Below are 21,015 nucleotides of genomic sequence, written 5' to 3'. Positions count from 1 at the left end.
GCCGTGGCTGCGAACTACCCACCTTGACGAAACGAATTTGAAGATTCCCCAGCCTATTAATTGAGGGGAAACCTCCTGCAGCATGAAAATTGAGACGAGACGATTGCATGTGATGGACTTAGAGCGATATATTGTTGCGGGTCACCACGAGCTTCGGCTGCCAGAATGTCGGTCGGGTGAACGGCCATGCCGCAGGTACCAGCTTTTCGTTAGCCGCTGGGACCGTCAGAACTTAAGCAGCGGTCGGGATCTTCATCTAGGTGCCTCCCATGCATGATGAACAGGGTAGCCCAACCCTCGCTAGCCTTATATAGTAGGGCAGCCCCATGTACTGCCCGATGCACTAATGCAGTGAGAGTGTGAGACGAAAAGCGGGGATCCTGGCCTGCAGCCAGCAGGGAAAGATCTTACTGGCTATGAAACGACGAGAAAGGTTGGAGGGCATCGCGGACAAGTACAGTATGAGCGAAAGCATTAGCAGCACGGAGTATGCATTATCAATTTGTCCGCCATAACACCAGTGCTCCCAGCACCAATCGACGAATGTAGGTACATACGCAGCAGGGAGGAGGGGGAAAGCGACTTGCGGTGTGGAGACTGCCTGGAAACTGGCCTGGCATTGCTCTCGAGTGCCTAATGCGAGCACACGAGTATACTCCGAACTTACCACAGGAAAGGGTCCGTTGGTGGGGTTCGGACGCCAGGACCGGCCAAGGAGCGGTACTCCGTAGATGTCGAATTGCTCCACCAGCAGTTGTCACGCCCATTATTCGCCTAGGGACGCTCCAGACAATCCCTCGAGATGCAAGCCAGGCATTCTCTTGTAACCGTAACCGATACAAGAAGGGTCAGGTCGCTCATCAATCTATGCAAGTAGTTAGCAACTGTCCCCTACCTGCAGGATGGAGTGCTGCACGAATGGTCGAGTATCCGCACTGGCCGCTGCACCTCCCCCAGCGATAGGCCCCGTGAGGAGGAAGGCCGAAGGGGAGGGCCAACGTGCAACCGTCGCTGCTGCACGAGCCAGTCGGGACACGGCGAATTGGCGGAGAGCAAGGTTCCCGCAACCTCACATCTCGAGGGTGTCTCGAGGTATTTCGCACCACCCAGTTGTGCGCATGAGCACCAACTAGGGCGGGATTAGTGTCGGGGATGCGATCGGGCCCGTTTCTCTCCCCTTCCGCTCCATTCGGGGCCCGCAGACTAACTCTCGCTGGCTGCTCCTATGAGATGGAGGGTCGGGAAGCCAGTTCCACACCAACACGCCATTTTTCCGTCCTTAAATACGGAGGACGCCCACCTTCTCTTTCTTGTATCTGCGCTCCTCAACCCACTGGCCTTTCATACCCTACAGCAAGCGGCGGGTTGATATACCCTCGAAGCAAGTATAGTCGGCCGGACGTGGTGGGAAGCGGATGCAAACAGAGCAATTGCTGCCAGGCCCTGTCACATGCTTCTGTCGTCACTAACAAACTTCCCAACAATTCCAGTTCTTCCCTCAACCACATCATGGACCAGGGCCGTTCAACAGGTGCCCAGCAGCCCGATGGGCTGCGCGAAAGACTTATCTCACGCCCTGATTCAACTGAGGGCCGCGATGCTTTAACTGCGACCGGAGAGCTTGAGGCCAAGGATGACGCCGGCAAGGACAAGAAGACCTTTGGCCGGACCCCGGATGGAACAGGTGAGTGCCTTTCTCAATTGCAATTGCTTCAGTCCCCTTTTTCATGGATGTCGGACCACTATTGTATGGCCTCGATTACCTATTGAATATAATGAAGCTCCCCCGGCCCCCCGCCAACTACCTGCCGCTTGTGGAACTTCCCCCGCTAACCCGGAATCCGTCGCGTCGTTAGTGTTCACGGTGCCCCAGACCCACGACATGGTTTCTCAACTGCTGTCGCCATCTGAGCCCAAGAACGTGGGAGATCTGGTGGTGATAGCCCTGCTGGCCATTCACATCCTGCTTCTCTGGTCCCTTCCCGCGGGCGCCAAAGTCCCGGTTTTCGCTGTGATCTACCTGTTCTGGCGGGCGGCGTACAATGGAGGTATCGGGTGGCTACTACACAACCAGTCGCACCACAAAACATTGATTCGATGGGCGGAGAAGACCAAGGTTTTCGTCAACCCGGCCTCGGGGGACAACCCGCACCCGGCTCTTTACAATTGGATCAAGCGGGAGCTGGAGACCAAGATCCCGCAGGATTACTCGTTCGACAGTGCCCCTATCGAATACAACACCTGGCTTGTATTTAGGCGTCTAGTGGACTTGATCCTGATGTGTGACTTCACTTCTTACTGCCTCTTTGCGATCGCGTGTGGTCACCGTCCTGTGGACGAGAGTATGATCATGACCGCCCTTCGGTGGACGGCCGGCATTACCCTCGTGCTGTTCAACCTCTGGGTTAAACTAGACGCTCACCGAGTAGTCAAAGACTATGCCTGGTACTGGGGCGACTTTTTCTATCTCATCGACCAGGAACTCACCTTCGATGGCGTCTTCGAGATGGCCCCCCACCCCATGTACTCGGTCGGATATGCGGGCTACTACGGCATTTCCCTAATGGCGGCCAGCTATCAGGTCCTGTTCATCTCGATCATTGCCCATGCAGCTCAATTCGCGTTTCTTGTGCTCGTCGAGAACCCTCACATCGACAAGACCTATAATCCGCCCCCACCCCGAAAGCGCCCAGTCTGTGTTGATTCGACCTCCAACCTGCCTTCGGATACGGACACTCCATCAGCGCCCACTCCGACTGCGCCTACCCCGACTTCTCCGACTGCGCCTACTGCGTCTGACGACCTTGCTCCCAATGCGTCTTTCTCGTACTCGGCCAAGCCGCCCCCTTCGGTGCACAACCTCCTGGGCCTGCACAACTTGGATTTGTATAGAACTACGGATTCGTCCATTCTGCTCATCCAGCTGCTCGTATTCGCAGTCACCGCTTTGACACCCTCCACCCTGCGGTATCAGCTTCTCTTCGTGGCTTATGCCGTGGTGTGCCGGCTGTGGTATTCTGTAGGCATTGGATACCTGCTCAACAACCAGTCCAACCGCAAGGCCTGGACCCGACACTTCCTCAAGTTTGGTGAAACCCCGCAAGAGGCGTGGAACCAATGGAAGGGCACCTATCACCTCAGTATGATTATGTGCTACTCCAGCTTTATTGCTGCTGCGTGGAAATTGTATACGTTCCCGACCGATTGGGGCTATGGCCTGGTGTTGTTCCGCCATGTTCTGGGAGCTGGGTTGATAAGCTTGCAGATCTGGACCTCCGTCAGCATCTACGACTCCCTCGGGGAATTTGGTTGGTTCTATGGCGATTTCTTCTTTGATGAGTCTCCTAAGCTCACCTACGATGGAATTTATCGCTTCCTGAATAACCCGGAGCGTGTTCTGGGCCTCGCCGGTGTCTGGGGTGCCGTGCTCATTACGAGCAGCGGGGCAGTGACCTTCCTGGCTCTGTTAAGCCACATTCTGAGCTTGGCTTTCATTCAGTTTGTGGAGCGTCCGCACATGCAGAAGCTGTACGGCCGTAGCCTCCGCCAGGATGGTGGTGTCGTCAAGAACCTGAAGAAGTCTCTGCCGCCGTCTCTCAAGCAGCTACACGGAAGCGTCGATAAGATGTTCGATGAGTCATTCGAGTTCATCGAAGAACTTCTCGACAATGCTCGCCCGAAGCTCGCGGCCGGAGTCAACACGTTTGTCAAGGATACCACCGCTTTATTCCAGAAGTATCCCGCTCGCATCACCATCTCCCGTATTGATGCCGATTTAGCTGGCCTGGATGTCTCCAACTACTCTCTGTCTGTTGAAGGCACCGATTCTAAACCCCGCGATGAGAGCGAGCAGGGCAAGGGCCGTGAAGGCGCTAACGCGCGCATGCCCCTGGACCGCCGAGGTGATCTCAAGAATCTGACATTCGAGTACGGTGCCCCAATCAAGGTTAAGTGGACCGCGCCTCTCAACCATAGCAAGAAGGACTGGATCGGCCTCTACCGGGTCATCGACAACACCTCGCGAGAGGTTACCCGCGTGTCATCCCAGGGCCGGTGGATCGCCACCAACGAGGGCTTCTACGACAACACAACTTGCGAGAAGGGAATTGTCACCAGTGACGTGGTTGTCCGTTCCACTGAACAGAAGGGTCGCGAGGGCCACGACCTTGCTTCCGGCGAAATCGTCTTTTCTGGCGACAAGCTCTTCTGGACGCAGGGTACCTTCGAGCTCCGCTACCACCACAACGGCTTGCACAATGTCATGGCTATCTCTAGGCCGTTCGAGATCCTGATCCGTCGCTTTGATGAGGAGAATGTACTCGCTGACAGTGACGATATTGTGCAAACTGCCGTTGAGCGCGCTCTATTGCCGGTTGTCCGCAATTGCTTCGACCGCGACCCTGAAATTGCGCCAGAGAATGTTGAGGAGCAGTTTGGCAGTCTTGTCGAGCGAGATGGCAAGTTCGCTAAGCGTGTTGTTTTCGCTGTCCACCAAATGTAAGGGTTGCTCTGCCGCTTAGCGCCTGATTTATGTTGCTGACTACTACCACAGGTTCGGAGTTGAGTTGGCGCCTGAGGTGGTTAAGGCCGATGGCAATGTTCTGAATCTTGCCTGGAGGATATGTAACGCCAAGAAGGTTCTTGTAAGTCAACTACTCATTTCCTTCGCTTCCAGGAAGGAGACCTCCTCCTAACTTGCATGATAGGTTCCCTACAGCATGTCCCGCTCGAACGGCACCACAACGCCAATCGAGGGCAAGCAATAACAAAAAAAGCCCCCGTCATGAACGACCGCTACATCCACAAGCATGTCAGGGGTCACGCAATAACTAGACTGGGACATGGCGATAGCCAAACAGGCTTTGGCCTCTCAATTTCCTGGCGAGAGTGTTTGAAGGCTCTAATTGAGTCCCAAAAAATAAAAAACGAGACATGCATCCCATGTTCGAATGATCAGCAAGGAAGAGACAATCCAAAAAAGGGTGGCCTCGGTATCTTGTTTTGAGAAGATGTTTCCTTTAATTGTTTAGAAGGTTGGATGATTTTCGAGGGTCCCTTCCAACTCTTATGAGTTGTCCTGCCTGAGGACCTGGGAGGTTGACGAGCGGAGTTGGCGGGACGGCCTGGACAGTTGAATTCTGCTTCATGGCTATGTTTTCTTCCCATTTACCTTTTACCTTTACGTACATAGCTTAGGTTACAATCAATTGCTAGCTTATCATACTACACTGTTGAAAGTGGCCAACGACAATGGGTATGTTATATTCCGAGACTATCAAGAGCATTTGAGTTAAATCTACTAGTTTGGGGACCTAGACTGCAGAATCATCAGCATCAATTCCACAAAGCATATCGACTGTGCGAGAGGCAAATAGCTCCATTTTGCAAGCAAAGCAAGCAAAGGGCAAGTAATCAGTCAAGCCAGTTAACTCATCCCATCCTCTGCCGTCCTTCCGAACCAAGCTGTCATCCAAGACGGACAAGCAGCCCAACCCGGAAGAGCCGGCACAAGTCAAGCATAGCAGAGCCACACTGAAAACAGCAGAACCAGACGCCGACTTAACCCACGTCCACCGGTGCTCCACAACCTTCCTCCCTTTCGCGTCCGTGAGGATACAAGAGGTCCAGTATCTGGGAGTCGGCAAACGTAGATCGACGCCTAGGCCCGAAGGCAATGCTGCACAGTGCAGGTACCCACTCGAGAGGCGGTTCTTGAGAGATCGTTGAATGGATTGACTGGTTGTCATCATATAAGGGGAGGAGGGGAGGCAGACTGGAAGTGGAAAAGGGAAGAACCGTACATTTTACAAGTGACATGATAGATTGCAAGAGAACAACTTCATTTGACTGGGAAAACCTGGAACTGTCAGCACTTATGTCCATTGACGATGTGGATGTGTAAAGACAGTGACATGATTGGAGTAGCATCAGGGATTTTTGGTAAGGTATTTTGTTATCTTCAAAAATTTTGCAGAAGCAGAACTGAAAATTTTTTCTCATCATGCTACTCTTGGGGTAGTGGGGGGGGGGAAAAAATTCATAGCTTACCTTTTTGGAGGAGCTCCCAGCCGAAATGCTGTGGTAGCTCGGTTAGTGCAGTAATCGCAAGCCCTGTTCTGAATCATGGTCAGCTTACATGCCAAAGCTAACGAGATTGATGAGATAAATCAATATTTGATTGGGTGTCCATCAGATGGTGATGCATGTTTGTTCATGGCCCATTGTTTGTCGCCGAACAGAAAATTTGGGTTGCTTTCATCATAAAGACAGGAAGGGGAATGGGAAGGGGAAGGGGGCGCAGCGAAGCGCACGGTGGCAGAGAGTACTCACAAGAAGGTTAGTAGCAATAGAGGGATCAATGAAGAGATCATTTCATCCCAGGAAAGCTCCTTTATCATCAAAAGGGCTGGAAACCCAGGGCATAAACAACACAGAGGAGTGTGGAAGAAAGAGAAAAGGGAAGAGCGAGAAAAAAGCTGAAAAGGTAGGCGGCATGGGTGGGGCGCGAGCAAACATTGCAAACACGCAGGATTTCCGTTTCTGGGCGCTCGACATGTCCGATATCTTTCAACCTCCAAAAATCACGATGATGGCCGACAGGAGAAGGATTAATGGGCCGCCGGGCGGTACAAGGCCGGCGGTTTTTGCTTCTAACTCGCAATCTGGTACGGGTGCTACAACCCGCGCTCAACGCCAGCGACAACCCTCTGAGCTACGGAAAATCTGTATGTCGCCGTGCCATTCTACCCTATAATTAATAGTGCTATCGGCTAATTATCAATGCCCTAGTCCTTAAGACTGGTCTGATACCCACAGCATCGGGCTCCTCATATCTTGAATTCGAACCGTCGGCCTCCCTCGCCGCTGCTCGCGCCAATCCCAAATCTCTGATTCCGCCCTCGTCGGCTTTAAAGCTCGCCTGTACAGTCCACGGCCCGAAGCCACTGCCCCGGTCTGCGGCATTCTCTCCCAATCTTGTTTTGACAACGCATGTCAAGTATGCGCCTTTCGCGGCACGCAGGCGCAAAGGCCATATCCGCGATTCCAGCGAGCGCGATCTCGGAGTACACCTTGAAACTGCCCTGCGCGGCGCAATTATTGCGGAGCGCTGGCCAAAGAGCGGCCTTGATATCACCATCACCATCCTCGAAGCCGAAGACGACCGGTGGTGGGGCGATGCGCCAGACTCGCATGATGCGTCCTGGGGTATGATGAACGTCCTCGCCGGTTGTATTACCGCCGCCTCCGCCGCTATTGCCGATGCCCATATCGACTGCCTGGACCTTGTGGCCGGCGGTGTCGCCGCTCTGGTTTCTGATGAATCTGCCGGGTCTTCGGCTGCTCCCAAGCTTATGCTAGACACCGATCCCGCCGAGCATCGCTCTATCCTCTCTGCATGTGTTGTGGGCTATATGCCCGCCCGAGACGAGATCACAGAGCTCTGGCTCAAGGGCGACAGCTCTAAAGCTTCCCTCGAGGATGGTGATAAGCGCACGGGCCATGAAGCTTTAATTGACGGTGCTGTGGATGCCGCTCGGGGGGCACATACTGTTTTGGCAGAAGCTGTGCGGGAATCGCTCTTGAGCGCCGTGGGACAGCTTTGATGTCGAAAATACTACCAATTTAATGAAGCAATGAAGACAATAAACCAGATAGTCCATTCGCATAACAACCCCTCCGCCCGTTTACTACTATAGGCCGACAAATCATCCGTGGGATTCCGCCGACTAAGCGCGACTCGTGCGCGAGTGAACCCAGTCCGTAGATCCTCATTGGCCGGGTCACTCTGGAAGGCACAGTGCTCATCTTCATATTCGGTTACAGTGATTCCTGTCACTCCTTACCTACTCTCCTCCCCAGCGTCTTCTGAAGTTGTTGAGCTCTCGCCTCCTGCCCCAGTCTACACCCACATTCTTTTAAGCGACTACGATGTATGTTACCGCCGGAACAGTTAATCGCTGTCATTAGTCCTGCTGATGCTGATTTCTCCTCTTTCAGCTTGACCCACACATGGCTGTCGTTGTTGATCCGCGCAAAAAAAGGATTGTCTTGCGCGAGATTCTCGAGACGGAACCTATTGAGAACACTAGCCAGGAAATGCTCTTTTTTCTTTGGGCCTGTGCTCGTTTCCAGACTTGCGACGGGAAAGTAAGTTGTGTTCTGATTGGGATGTGATGAAGCAGTCAGTTCCTTTATTGAGGTTTTAACCGTTCTTGGTGGTAACACTTGATGCCTTTAGCCCGACGAACCAGCCGTTTCGGAGGTAACCAAACTCTCGCAATCTGTGGTTTCCGAGCGATGGAGGGATTTAAATGATCACTTTGGGGACATGATGCAGCAGATTGACGCCATCCTCTTCAAGCGTGAGACGGAGAAGAGGAAGACGAAGAAGCAGAAGACGGAGCGTGACGACGACTTCTGGATGTGATTTCCCCGTCATTGCGTGTACCTCAATGACTTTGTGCCTTTTCGTCTGACCTTTTTACTATGTTGGACCAACTTCCAGGGAGACGATATGGTCTCGCGTGCAGGAGACGTCTATTCAACTTGGGCACGGGATACTTAACACAATCTAAGTGAATAACCTTTTGACATTTCCCGTAATGTTTCTACCATACTTGCCCGTAGCAGATGAAAGTAAAGCGATTGTGACCTCAGGTCAGACCAAGCTCTCGCTTACCTACTTGCGCCCGATTTCCCACGCGGAACCAGCAAACTTGCCCCTCTTACACGCTCATATCAACAACGAAAATACCCAGTACAGTACCCTGGACACTTCCTCACCGATTCTGTCTAACCTGCTACCAGCACATCTGTCTCTGCTGCTGCGATCACAATGATTCCGACTCCATCTCCGTCCAAAGTCGCAAAGCGGAAGAGCACGCCGCGAAAGGAAACTGCCGATGACGTTCGTTTCATCTGGCTCTGCATTAAGAACCTTACGAAGAATGGCAACAACGTAAGTCATGTATATACTGGGTTGCTAAGAATTTAATGCACACACTTCGATCTTTCTCTGATGTCCCGCGTCATGTCACTCGTTGGTTCTCATATCGGGTTCCTACAGATCGATTACAAAGCCGTTGGCGCCGCCTGCGGTGTCAAGTATGAGAGAGCCCGCAGTCGGTGGGTCAAACTGAATGCTGCTCTCCAGGAACAGGAGGACAACTTTGCTGCCGACCAGTCCTCTGACTGGACCGCCAATCAGGATTCTCAGGACAAGAAGAAGAAGACTTCGGTTGTTCAGGCTCCGAAGAAAGAGGAGCAAGAGGAGATCTAAATGATTTGCCCAAATGGCGAGAATATTCTTGCGAAAATGTATTCTGCATCGGGGGTCGAGATAGAGCTTCAAAGATGCTGTGCCTAGTGAAGCCATGATTTCAAGCGTCGAGAATTACGTATGGGGAATATTTTACATCATTTAGCTGAAATACCAGGGTGCTCAAAACGACAGGTTAAGAATGGTCCATGGTAGGGCGGTTACGTAGTGGTGTATAACTGAACTTTTTTCTGCAAGTCCCGTCCAGTTGCCCGATACAGATGCCGCCGCTTTTGTGAAGGCACTGAGTTATCACGGATCTTTGGGCCACTCCCAGAGCACTCACGGAGCAGCTCCGGCTGGCCCTCCGTCGTTATCCACATTATTTCTCACCATATCTCTAAACTGCCCACCTCTTCGAAGAGGGCATCGCAAAGTCAAGGACCGACTATCCTTCCCACACTCATTACAATACACAAGTCCAAGTCAACACCAATTCAACTCCAAGATCCAGACGTATCGACCAGGGAGGGACCTTCGAGGAGACTCTCTGCAGACAAGGATAGTCGAATGATATTGTATTAGTGGCATCGTTGATCTATCATTCTACTCCTGAACTAGAGAGACGCCGCGGTACCAGGGCAGTTCTACACCTTGAGCATCTCCAACATCACCGTCAATGAGAAATTCTCTTCGCCAAACTTCTCTTCTAACCTGCCGACTTCCTTTTTCAATTCTCCATGTAGCTCCCTGAGGACGCTGAGTGTGTACTCCAGACTTTTTGTCTTCTTCATAATCGCCAACACCTCTCGTTTAGCCTCGTTGTTGAGCTCACCCTCAAGTCTCCTCTTCATAAGGAATGCGCGCAACTGCATCGCATCACCCGCAAACTTGGGCTCTGACTCCACGGTCCGGAGGGAGTGGATGAGTGGGAACGAGAATTTCCCTTCGTCGAGGTCTTCGGCGAAGCCCTTCTGCTTAGCGTAGTCAGCCGACGCGAGGTTCTGGTAGTCGTCGCGGATCTGGAAGAAACGCCCGATGAGGCAGCTCAGCTGGTTCAGAGCATTGTCCGACACCGACATGGCGTCGCTGACGGGGCTTTCGGCAATCATTAACCGTGTCAGCAGGCGAAAGAGACCGCCTGTCTTCATATCGACCATTTTCAGGTACTCTGAGATGGACGGGCAGAGTATGTGATGCGTCCAGTAGAGGTCATAGCTCTGCCCCACGTACAGCTGTTGTACCTCTTCGACGAAGATGCGAAGGCATGCCGGGTTGCTGAGCTCGGCTGCTACACCTGTCGCTTCAGTATACTGGTATGTCGCGCTGTTAATTGTCTGAGCGGTGCCATAGATGCTGTGGGTAGAGGGTTTGCCACGGCGAAGTGGTGAGCCGTCCTCGATGTCGTCGAGCCTGGGCAACGTTAGCGGGGTGATGGACGGGCGCGGGACTAACTAACATGAGAGATGCACTATGTAGCATCTTGATGATGTTCTTGATCGTCCTGGCTGACGTCGAAGGCACCTTGAGCCATGTGTTCAGGGAGTCTATGGCCTGGTCACGGAATCCCTTTGAAGGGAGAGAGGTAAGGTATCGATATGGTTCGAGAACGACCTGACGATCAAGATCAGTTTAGAAGCCCAACGATACGCCTAGCATTCGGAGGAAAATTCCAACTCACATTATCGCTCAGCATTAGTAGATTCTGATCAAGAGCCAGAGACACCACATCAGCAAGAACGAATGAATCCGTGCTCGGTTGCGAGCCCAGTGCCGGCTTCTTGACATCATTGACACCGTTCACACCATTGGTGCCATTTAGTCTTTTGGTGTCACCCGTGTTGTTGTTGTCCCTCTTTCTCTTGAGGCCGTTCGTCTTAGTTGGCTCATAATGACCATTACCGTTGATGAAGGGCTCCTTGACGGAATAGCCGTTAGTTGCGTCCTTCGGCAGCCACATTGCCGGGTATTTTTCCAGGCCATACTTGGCTCGCAGCAACTGCAACTCATTAAACTTGGTTGGTCCATTGTATCTTGGACAGTTAGTACTCCAAGCCGCGTTGGCGGAAAGGGTATACTGCATGGTGTCAATGTATCTCTTGAGCTCATCGCTGACGTCCGTCCGCGTCTGGATTTCCTTGACGTGACGGACATAGTTCGCACATTCGATGCGGATACGCTGCTTACAGACCTCCCTGGCTTCTTCTTCGCTACATCCGTGCTCCCTCATGACCACCAAGACCGCGTTTTGAACGTTGACGTCTCCGCGTTCCTTCTCGAAAGAGAATAGGTCGTTGGTGAGCGAGGCAGTGAGCAAAGCAGGTGTGATAAGCCTCCTCGCCTCATCAGCCTCTTCGTCTGGGACGGTAATACCGCAACCAAATAAGACAAGGCCATGCCAGAGCCTTGATAGGAAAGAAGAAATCAGTCCCAGTGGACAGGCGTGATCGAGGACGCTGAGGTGCTTGGTAGGTGCAGGAGAGACTCACATGTATCCCACGTCAAAGGCCCTGTACGGGAGATACTCCTCAAGGGTATTGAACTGTGCGTCTTCCTGCCGTCTATTTGAATGCCCGACGCCAGCAGCCCAGCTCTTGGCGACAGTCATTGCTCGCTCAGGGTCAATTGCCATCATATCGCGGAGGATCTGAGCGACTATCTTCTTCATTCCAGAGGCGCCTTTCTCTTCGATCTGGCCGCTCTGACCACCCTGTTCCAAGGCATTCTCCATCTCGTCCAAAGACGCGTCCTCAATCTCTTTGTCGATGACGTCTGCAGTAATTAGCCTGCATTCAAGGATATCCAGCACAGGCCTCACAGATAATTAGCACATACCGTCATGAATGAAACCAAATTCAAGCGCATAAGAGACGATCTCTATTCTCTCTGGGAGACACTCTGGCACCGCAGCGGTGACGAAGCTAAAGTCGGGGCCCAAGAGGCCGGCATACGGCTTCTCCAAGGGCCCAACCAAACGGCGCCAATCTTCCTGGGCCCGGAATGCGCCAACTTCTTCCAGGTCGCCAGCTTCATGCCTTCTGAGATTGATTCCCGGGCAAAGTCCTTCCTTGTCGTACAAGGCAGAGTCGATGCGTGTTGAATACTTGAAGGCCATGTTATATCCAGGCAGGCGAGTTGGCTTCGATAGTGGCCACAGAGGCGGGGAAACGGTATATATTATAATAAACGAACACGTACAGGCTCAGCAACAGCAGATGGATCAGGATGATGTGTACGGCTTCAGAAATTGCTTTCAACATGGGGGATGTCTCGGCGTCAATGGTCTGGCCTTCGATGTAATTCGGTAGGCGCCTCTAGGAGCGATCAGGTTCTCTTAAATGGTCTCTTTGCCACTACTAATACATTGCCAAGTGGTCAGAATAGAGCCAGCTGTCGTGGCAGAGTAGATATTCGGACGGGGTATTCTTCTTCTGGTAACCCGCCCAAAGGGTAAGATAAGGCGCTAGCTAACAACCCATAACCACAAGAAAGGCCCCGGAATCGTAATCTGCGAAGGATGGCCGATAAAACGGGCGAGTTTCCGCCGTTGGTCAACAAGCCACTGATCTCTGCAGCTGGGTGGCTATCTAGGTAAGCATGGAGAATGGCCATATTGGGCGAGTCACCGCACCCACGTCTGCTTACGGACTGCGACTGGATCAGAAGGGCAATAACGGCAAGAAATTCACCGATTCTTCAAGCCCATATAAATCATGTAAGGAAAAGTCCCTTCTCTTGTCTTTCTGCAGCTGGTACGTTGTTATCCAAGAAGTCCCCACGTTCGAAGCAACTCGCAGCCTCCCGATGATCGATCTATCCCGACTGGAGGCTTTTGTGAGCGGCCCAGCTTTAATGGAGGCCTACTTGCCCAGAGGACTCGGACTGCGCGCTACTATCGCTCTCGTTGGCTTAGGCGCGCTCTACGTTTTCGGTCTCGTCTTTTATCGCCTCTTCTTGTCTCCTCTAGCAAAATTCCCAGGTCCGAAGCTCGCTGCAGTGACGGGCTGGTACGAGTTGTATTACGATGTTATCAGGAAAGGGAAATACCTCTATGAGATTGAGAAGATGCACGACAAATATGGTATGTGCAATGTAGCTCTCAGCTGATTTTGGCAACGATAGCTCAATGCAAACGATGTAGGGCCGATCGTAAGAATCAACCCGTACGAGCTGTCCATTCGTGACCCGGAATACTACGATGAGCTTTATGTTTCGGGCTCCGTCCGCCCCACGGACAGATACAAGGGATTCGTCGACGGAGTCGTTGACTTCGAGGGATCCCATCTCGCGACGATCGAACATGACCTCCACCGCAAGAGGAGAAAGCCACTCGATCCTTATTTCTCCCGGGCAGGCGTGACGAAGCTCGAACCTATGGTGGCGGATCTGTGCGAGAAGCTGATTATTGAACGCTTCGGGAGCTTAAGGGGAACGGGCAAGGTAGTGAGGCTGGATCATGCCTTCACGGCTTTCTCTGGCGACGTGATCAACCGGCTTTGCATTGATGACCCGCCCAATCTCGTGGACGATCCAGAGTTCTCGCCAGCGTGGTTTGACCTGTTCCACAGTGGGATCGTGTCATTACCGCTGTTCATGGGTCTGCCGTGGCTCATCCAGTAAGGGGCGCCGCACTCAGCGTCATCGCATCTTAAGTTAACCAAGAGAAACAGCCTCATTCGTCTTATTCCGGAGAGGATTCTCGCGAGGCTGGATGCTCGGAGCCAGACCTTCAACAAGTTCAAGCTGGTATTCAGCCCAATTCCCATCTCGTCTACCTTGCTGACGTTGCCTTAGATGTGCGACGACCACCTCCAGGTAGCCAAGCGTGAAAAGGCCGCGTCGGGATACAAAGGTTCAACACTGAGTGGTGGACGGCTCACGCTCTTCCGGCATATCATCAACAGTGACCTAGCCTCTGAGTTCACAGACGAGCGGCTGTCAAAAGAAGCCCAGGTCCTGATCGGTTCTGGGACCATCACCACCGCAGGGACGATGGCCTTTATTGTCTATTATATCGCGTCAAACCCAGCGATCAAGAAGCGTCTCCAGGAAGAGCTGAAGCCCGTCATGGCGGACTACCCTCGGACGAAACCGACCTGGGCCCAACTGGAGAAGGTACCATATCTGCAGGCGTTGATCAAAGAGACTCTTCGGTACGTAATCCCATCATTTTTCAATTTTTCAATTTTTTGTAGCAGGTAACTGACATGTATAGCCTGAGCTACGGCACGATGCACCGCCGTCCGCGAGTCTCCCCAAAACAGCCCCTCCAGTTCAAGCAATGGGTGATCCCAGCGGGCATCCCAGTCGGTATGTCCGCGTACTTTGCGCATCGCGATCCACGCATTTTCCCGCGCCCGCAAGAGTTCATCCCGGAGCGATGGTTGGGGAACGTGACTATAGAGATGAGTCGCAACTTTATCCCGTTTTCAAGGGGATCGCGGCACTGTCTGGGAATGAAGTAAGCGTGTCCCCTCAACTTCCTCTGGCCATTTGAGAAGTGACTGATCTGAATAGCCTTGCGTACTGCGAGGTAAATTACATCATCGCTGCGCTTTTCCGCCCCGGTGGTGCCGAGTTCGACCTCTTTGAGACGGATGAGACGGACGTCATCCCAGTCCATGATTTGATAGTGCCTTTGCCGAGGCTGGATTCGAAGGGGGTCCGGGTAATATTCCACTAAGCCTTGCAGTATTTTGGGGTTGGAAGGGGTGGGGGGGACGTTCTTAGTCTAGAGATATTGTTGAAGATTGGATATGGAATACGGAAGTAGAAACCAAAGAAAGAGAAAATAAGCATGCCAGCATGAAATCCACCCCGTTCTACGGAGTGACCATATCTTTCTCAAGTTCGCCGAGCCGTATCTGCGCCTGTGCGAGGCTCGCCATCAGCGTCTCTCCCAGCACCTCACTCTCCATGCTCTTCACGTCCATCAACAGCTCCCTTGCCGCCCTTAGTTGGAGAAAGATAAGCACGTGGACCAGATGCTCCCATTCCAGGGGTGAGCTAATTTCATAGTCGCCCAGGAGGAGTTCGCGCCAGTCAGCCTTGGCCGTAGCCAGGCCAATATCTAGACTCCGATCACCGTTGAACCGCGACGAGGAGGGTAGGTGGAGTTGTACGTCTTTCAGACGGTACAGCCCGACAATCCGACCACAGGCCGCAACGATTTTCTCGAGCAGGAAGACCACCAGTACGAGGGTCTCCCTCCTGGTGATGCAGCTGCTGCACTCGAGCTGCGCGCGGCAGCGTTCGATGGCTTCCTTCTGGTATGCGACGATGGAGTCCAGCTCAGCGCGGTGGCCGTGGCAGCTCGCCTCGAATTGCTCGACGGCAAAGACGACGGCCGCGAGGCAACCACATGGCTGGCCGGTCGGCCTGGAGGGGAACGATGTGGATGTGGATGTGGATGTGTGTAGGAATGCGGGCGTGGCGATGCAGATGTCGAAGAGGGACGGGTCTTGCGGGTGAGTATGGCCGATGGGGGGCAGGTAGCGTTGGGACTCGTCCTCTGAGCTGAGTGGTGGTGCGAGGAATGTCCCCGACATCCTGGTGAGCGAGATGGGCTCTGGCTCGGGATGCGTGCTGCTGGGTAAGATGGCGGAGAAGAGAGCAAAGCTGGAGGAGTCCTCGCCGCCTGGATCGCTCGGCTCATGGTCGAAGTTGGCGAGAAAAGACAGGTCGAAAGTCGGGGGGATGTCATTTACATTTCCATGGCCATGGCCATCCCCGAGATCTGGCAGTGAAGAAGCGGGATTGTCCTCAGGCTCCTCATGTTCGTCTCTGCAGCTCGACAACGCTGACGGAGGCAACGAGTTCAGCCAGTCCAGCGAGTGCTGGTGCGGTGTATCCTTGTTGATGCTTGCCGTCTGTATGTGGTCGCCTCGATGCTTGACAGTACTGAATGTGCACGACTTCCCCAGGCGAATGCATCGGGCGCAGCCTTCGTTATCGGGATCCCTGCATTTCACCTTTGTAGAGCCCAATCTGTCAGCGGGACTGTTTCAGGTCTCTGGAGGTTGGCTCAGTTTATGATCACCTTTCTGGCCCTGCACCGATCGCACGCTGGATTCCTTTCCAAGTTCGAGGACCCGTGCGGCCTCTCAATGAACTCTGCCTCCTTGCCCTGAGGGCTCCAGTGCAGAGTCCCGAACATAATGCCAGTGTGGCTGCCCAAGGGTTTCTGGACAGGTCAATTGCTACAGCACGGAGGGGGTTAAGTTTATATCTATTTCTCTCTCTTACCTTTTCAGTCAGCGCGAGACTGGGATTCCACAAGTACATTGGCCAACATATCTGAGCAATGATTGCAGCTCTAGCGTCGGCGGTCAGTATGAAGCCTTTTGAACGATGAGAGGCTGCGGCAAGCAGGCCACAGTGGAGGCCAATTTGATCCCCAGTCACCCTGCAAGATCTCACAGTGGAAAGGCGCACTGTTCAGGCAAGTGTACTTCTCACCGGGCCAGTCGCCCTCGACCGCGAGGACAAAAGCTCACTATAATCAGTCCCTCTGTGCTGATTTGCCTGGAACGCATATAGAGAGTCCTAGATGACCATGCCGCGACACATAGGCAACCGATATTCTTGTCTCAATATAGAGATTGACATCATGATCGTGCTATTCATTGTCTTTGCCTCGTGCCATCTATCAACGAGTTGTTTGTTATGGGTCAGGGAACCAATGAACGGATCTCCTCCCTAAACCCTCGATGCTGGCTGCTGACCATCTCCAGCAAGATATGGCTGTGGAGTGATTGGGTCCTCGCTTCCTCTCGCTGGCCGAAATGGAGGATCCTCATTTCAAAACGTACCAGATAGTGCAGGGTGGGGGCGGGCCAGTCCACGGCTATGTCTTCTACCTGACCGTCTTATGCAGTCAGTCCGCCGTGAAGATCGAGTTGCATCCCTCTTCCTGGGTTCCATTCGGAGGAATCCCATCCATCCCCCCCCCCCCCCCCCACATTAGTGCAGCACGCGGAGGATCGACCCCTGCGCAACGAGGCGTATTGGACCGCCGTTCTCAGATGAGCATATGTGCGTCCCGGCGGTAATCCTGCAGCGATGATTTGCTGGTTGTTCCACATGGACGATGTGTTTAACAGTGATACGATGTCGTACTCTAAGTGGCTGGCTCCACCCCTATATCTCGCGTATACGGTATGCAGCAGTGAAGCGGCTACTTCCGGAGCACAGACAGTGTGCTCAGCCCCATGCATTCTGATCACTCCCGCCGATCGCACCACGCAGGCCTCCACTGCGTTCGTCAGCAGTGGACCCAGATCCATGGCGATCAACTGCATCTAGGGGACGCTCCCGCTTACCCCATTGAGTTAGAGAGGTAACAAACTTCGGGTGCACGGAAACGAGGGGAGGCTCGGCGAGTTTGAAAAGGATCTTTAGGAACGGAGCCGTTCCCTGAGCAGAATGAATGATGGAATCCTAAATATACCGCCGCTCAAATACTGTCTGCGATGTTCCCTCAGAATTTGCGGAGGATGGGCGGAGATTAGCCCGGCTATCCAGGAGATTCTACTGGATCATATCAGTGGCATATGTAGATGATAAAGAAATAGATCTATCGACATCCCCATTGTTACCTCAAATAGTACGCTAGGGATTTATCCGTGCCTCCGCGCACCCACCGCTTTCGCTAGTGGGTGCGCCCGGTGTTACCGTCATCCCTGTTTTACCGTCATTTTCTATCGCCTCGCCTACCATCAGCTATTTCAACCACACAACATGCCTAAAAAGGACAATTTCGACGAAGCTCGCCTAGCCGAGGCTATCAAAATCGCTCTAGCCCAAAAGAAACCAAATATCGCCAAGATTGCGCGTGAATTCGACGTATCTCGCACTACCCTCTCCGACCGCGTCAAAAAGGCAATAACGCCCACTACACCTACCGAATCACGCAGAAACGCCCTTACAAGCTATCAAGAGAGAGCCTTGGTGGCCTGGATACACCAGATGTGTAACTGGAACCTCCCCCCAACGCGTAGGTTATAGAGACGTAGGCAAATCAGGCGCTTAGGCGCGCAGGCCAGGATAGACAGGTCGGCAAGAATTGGGCGTATAGCTTTATGGCACGCATCCCTGCACATATTAATCTAGCACCGGTGAAGCAGAAGACCAAGGAACTAAGGCGAATTTAAGCTAAAGACGCAGGGTTTCTTCAGTATTGGTATAACCAGCTTGCGATTCTACTCTATGATATCTCTGCACGATTAGTATACAACTTCGATGAATGCGGCTTCCAACTAGGTCAAGGGCAATCGCGAAACGTCCTTAGTTATAAATCATCTTGCCCTGACCTTGCTGAATCTGAGCGAGGCGAGACTATCACTGCTATCGAGTGTATCGCCGCCGATGGCTAGCAGATGGACCCGCTATTCATATTCAAAAGTGGCGTTTTTATAGAGTGTTGGTTTGATGGCAGCGATGATCTCCCACGAAACACTATCACTGCTACATCACCGAATAGCTAGGTTTCCGATGATTTAGCTATTACCTAGCTAAATTCGTTTATTGAATCAACCAATAGCCGCGTTAAGAAGGGGGAAAAGCGCCATCTAATATTCGACGGTCATAGTTCGCATCTTACCCTCGAATTTATACAAAAATGCGAGGCTCATAATATTATACCATTCGGCTTCTTACCCCATTCGATATATCTCTGCCAGCCACTAGATAGTAAGCCCTTTTTGAATTATAAACAGCAATTTCGACGTACAAATAACGAGCTATCGTTTTGGGGTAGCCAGCCCTATAGGAAATCAGAATTCCTCCGAATTATTGGCCCTATACGATCAAGGGCGTTTACCCAACGAATCATCCGCGAATCCTTTAAAGATCGAGGCATTTGGCCGGTTAATAGTGATCAGATCGTAGCGAATCTATCGAATCAGATAGAAATCCCTAAGCTTCAGTCTAATCTTCGGTCGCATGGTTTCCATACACCATCACCACCACCACCAACCGCCCTCTCGTCGTCCAGTGTTGAAATTACCCCACCAAAATCAATTAAAGCACTCCTAAAGAACCAGACAAAGATAACCAAATATCTTGATACGTTATTGCCAAAGATGCAGCGAGATATCACCAAGATCTTCGACCACCAGCGAGAGAAGCTTGAAGAGCTTCATATAACCCAGGATACAATCCAGCGAATCAGAGCCGCGCAGGCACCCCTACGACGTCAATTGACTAGGCGACAGGTTAAGCCGCTTAGCCAGTCAGGTGTATTGAAAGTTAATGATGCAAATCGATCAATTCAGGCTAGGAAGGCGAAAGATATGGCTGTGGAGGAGAGGAAGCTAGCCAGACAGTTCGAAAAGGTCTATGGCTACAAACCCACACAGAGGCCTGAGGAAGCTATTCGTAAGGCAGCTGAGGCTGAGGAGGCTGCGACGCGACAGGGAGAGTTTTTTTTTATTGATAATTAGCTAATGTGTTGAAATATCGATGGTTTTCATCAAAATGTGACGGTAAAACAGGGATGACGGTAACACCGGGCGCACCCACTAGCGAAGCGGTGTGGGTGGGCGAAGGCACGGATACCGGCGGTTGGCCGGATTCTTATCTCTTTTTAGCGTAGAGGTAACTGCCTCCTAGCGGCTTTTTAGCAGCTTTGTTACAGTTCTAGAGCGCCATACTGACAGGCATTATGTAGGGCACCCAGCTGAGACGGACCAAAAGTCCGGACCAATTTTTGGTCCGTCTTTAGTGCGGGAGCTGAATCGGACCCAAACAACTGCCTTATGTAAAAATCATTTATGTAACGTAATTCCCGGTCGATCCGAACACCCGGTCGTTCCGAACACCCCTTCAAAAAACGCGTCTTCTAAACCACCTACCCAATTCAACCACCTACCATGCCACCAATTCGCTCTAGATCTGCACAGAACTTGGCCCCTCAAGAGGGCAAGATCTTATTAGCCCTAGAGGATATTAAAAATAGCCGCATCACCTCTCTTCGCGCGGCGGCGAAGCTATACGAAATACCACTCACTACACTACACGACCGTTACCACGGCCAGCCCTTACGCGTCGACAAGCGCCTATCTGGTCATAAATTGACCTAATACGAAGAGGATTCGCTTACTGAGTGGATAATCTCCATGGATACGCGTGGTGCAGCGCCTAGGCCATCTACTGTGCGTAAAATGGCTAATATTCTATTAGCTGCGCGTGGTAAAGACCCTCCGCCTACGGTAGGCAAGAACTGGTCATCAACCTTCGTCTAAAGACGCCCTGAGCTTCGTTCAGCCTTCTCTAGGCGCTACGACTATCAAAGAGCCCAAAACGAAGACCCTATCTCACTACGAGCTTAGTTTACGACCGTACAAGATATTATCGACGCGAACGGTATCCAACCGGAGGATATCTATAACTTTGACGAGACCGGCTTCGCTATAGGGATTATAGCTACACAAAAGGTCATTATAAGGGCGGAATATTACGGTCGGCGATCGATTTTACAACCGGGCAATCGTAAATAGGTCACTACGGTCGAAGCAGTGAGCGCTAGTGGCTATTCGCTACCACTGTGCGTAATATTTAAAGGCAAAAACTTTATAGCGTCGTGGTTCGATGAAAAGCTTCATCTTCCAAAAGATTGGCGTATCGAGGTCTCGCTAAACGGTTGGACTACCGATAAAATTGGCCTTCGGTGGCTACAGAAGCTATTCATTCCAGCGACGACGACACGTACGAAGGGGAAATATCGACTCTTGATTCTTGATAGCCACGGTAGCCAT

At 52.2% G+C, this 21,015-nt stretch overlaps 9 protein-coding genes across 9 annotated transcripts; 7 read left to right on the top strand and 2 right to left on the bottom strand.

Annotated features, from left to right (window-relative positions):
* Positions 1–1,509: 1,509 nt before the first annotated feature.
* Positions 1,510–4,766, top strand: N7482_006731 (phosphatidylethanolamine N-methyltransferase; the record flags this gene model as incomplete). The annotated part of the gene is made up of 4 exons (XM_056688856.1): positions 1,510–1,684; positions 1,782–4,497; positions 4,553–4,643; positions 4,707–4,766. 4 exons carry the CDS (start codon positions 1,510–1,512, stop codon positions 4,764–4,766), a joined length of 3,042 nt encoding a protein of 1,013 aa, XP_056541285.1.
* Positions 4,767–6,586: 1,820 nt separating this feature from the next.
* N7482_006730 (3' exoribonuclease family protein) lies at positions 6,587–7,604 on the top strand (the record flags this gene model as incomplete). Its single annotated transcript, XM_056688855.1, has 2 exons — positions 6,587–6,725; positions 6,790–7,604. 2 exons carry the CDS (start codon positions 6,587–6,589, stop codon positions 7,602–7,604), a joined length of 954 nt encoding a protein of 317 aa, XP_056541284.1.
* A 406-nt stretch (positions 7,605–8,010) lies between these two features.
* N7482_006729 (uncharacterized protein) lies at positions 8,011–8,428 on the top strand (the record flags this gene model as incomplete). Its single annotated transcript, XM_056688854.1, has 2 exons — positions 8,011–8,148; positions 8,240–8,428. 2 exons carry the CDS (start codon positions 8,011–8,013, stop codon positions 8,426–8,428), a joined length of 327 nt encoding a protein of 108 aa, XP_056541283.1.
* Positions 8,429–8,836: 408 nt separating this feature from the next.
* On the top strand, positions 8,837–9,280 carry N7482_006728 (uncharacterized protein; the record flags this gene model as incomplete). Its single annotated transcript, XM_056688853.1, has 2 exons — positions 8,837–8,959; positions 9,068–9,280. 2 exons carry the CDS (start codon positions 8,837–8,839, stop codon positions 9,278–9,280), a joined length of 336 nt encoding a protein of 111 aa, XP_056541282.1.
* A 626-nt stretch (positions 9,281–9,906) lies between these two features.
* On the bottom strand, positions 9,907–12,374 carry N7482_006727 (bifunctional terpene synthase/polyprenyl synthetase family protein; the record flags this gene model as incomplete). The annotated part of the gene is made up of 5 exons (XM_056688852.1): positions 9,907–10,672; positions 10,719–10,873; positions 10,941–11,664; positions 11,749–12,031; positions 12,095–12,374. 5 exons carry the CDS (start codon positions 12,372–12,374, stop codon positions 9,907–9,909), a joined length of 2,208 nt encoding a protein of 735 aa, XP_056541281.1.
* Positions 12,375–12,856: 482 nt separating this feature from the next.
* Positions 12,857–14,942, top strand: N7482_006726 (cytochrome P450; the record flags this gene model as incomplete). The annotated part of the gene is made up of 6 exons (XM_056688851.1): positions 12,857–13,340; positions 13,401–13,875; positions 13,930–14,005; positions 14,054–14,412; positions 14,475–14,720; positions 14,777–14,942. The coding sequence occupies 6 exons, from the start codon at positions 12,857–12,859 to the stop codon at positions 14,940–14,942; spliced, it is 1,806 nt and encodes a 601-aa protein (XP_056541280.1).
* A 139-nt stretch (positions 14,943–15,081) lies between these two features.
* N7482_006725 (Zn(II)2Cys6 transcription factor domain-containing protein) lies at positions 15,082–16,543 on the bottom strand (the record flags this gene model as incomplete). The annotated part of the gene is made up of 2 exons (XM_056688850.1): positions 15,082–16,230; positions 16,505–16,543. 2 exons carry the CDS (start codon positions 16,541–16,543, stop codon positions 15,082–15,084), a joined length of 1,188 nt encoding a protein of 395 aa, XP_056541279.1.
* A 1,455-nt stretch (positions 16,544–17,998) lies between these two features.
* On the top strand, positions 17,999–18,411 carry N7482_006724 (transposase; the record flags this gene model as incomplete). Its single annotated transcript, XM_056688849.1, has 2 exons — positions 17,999–18,254; positions 18,299–18,411. The coding sequence occupies 2 exons, from the start codon at positions 17,999–18,001 to the stop codon at positions 18,409–18,411; spliced, it is 369 nt and encodes a 122-aa protein (XP_056541278.1).
* A 930-nt stretch (positions 18,412–19,341) lies between these two features.
* N7482_006723 (transposase) lies at positions 19,342–19,701 on the top strand (the record flags this gene model as incomplete). Its single annotated transcript, XM_056688848.1, has 1 exon — positions 19,342–19,701. The coding sequence occupies one exon, from the start codon at positions 19,342–19,344 to the stop codon at positions 19,699–19,701; it is 360 nt and encodes a 119-aa protein (XP_056541277.1).
* Between the last annotated feature and the right edge of the window lie 1,314 nt (positions 19,702–21,015).

The sequence above is a fragment of the Penicillium canariense genome, assembly GCF_028826845.1.
Source record: "Penicillium canariense strain IBT 26290 chromosome Unknown utg000004l_segment0_segment0, whole genome shotgun sequence".
NCBI classification, from domain to species: Eukaryota; Fungi; Ascomycota; class Eurotiomycetes; order Eurotiales; family Aspergillaceae; genus Penicillium; species Penicillium canariense.
This window is presented reverse-complemented; position numbering and strand designations above follow the sequence as displayed.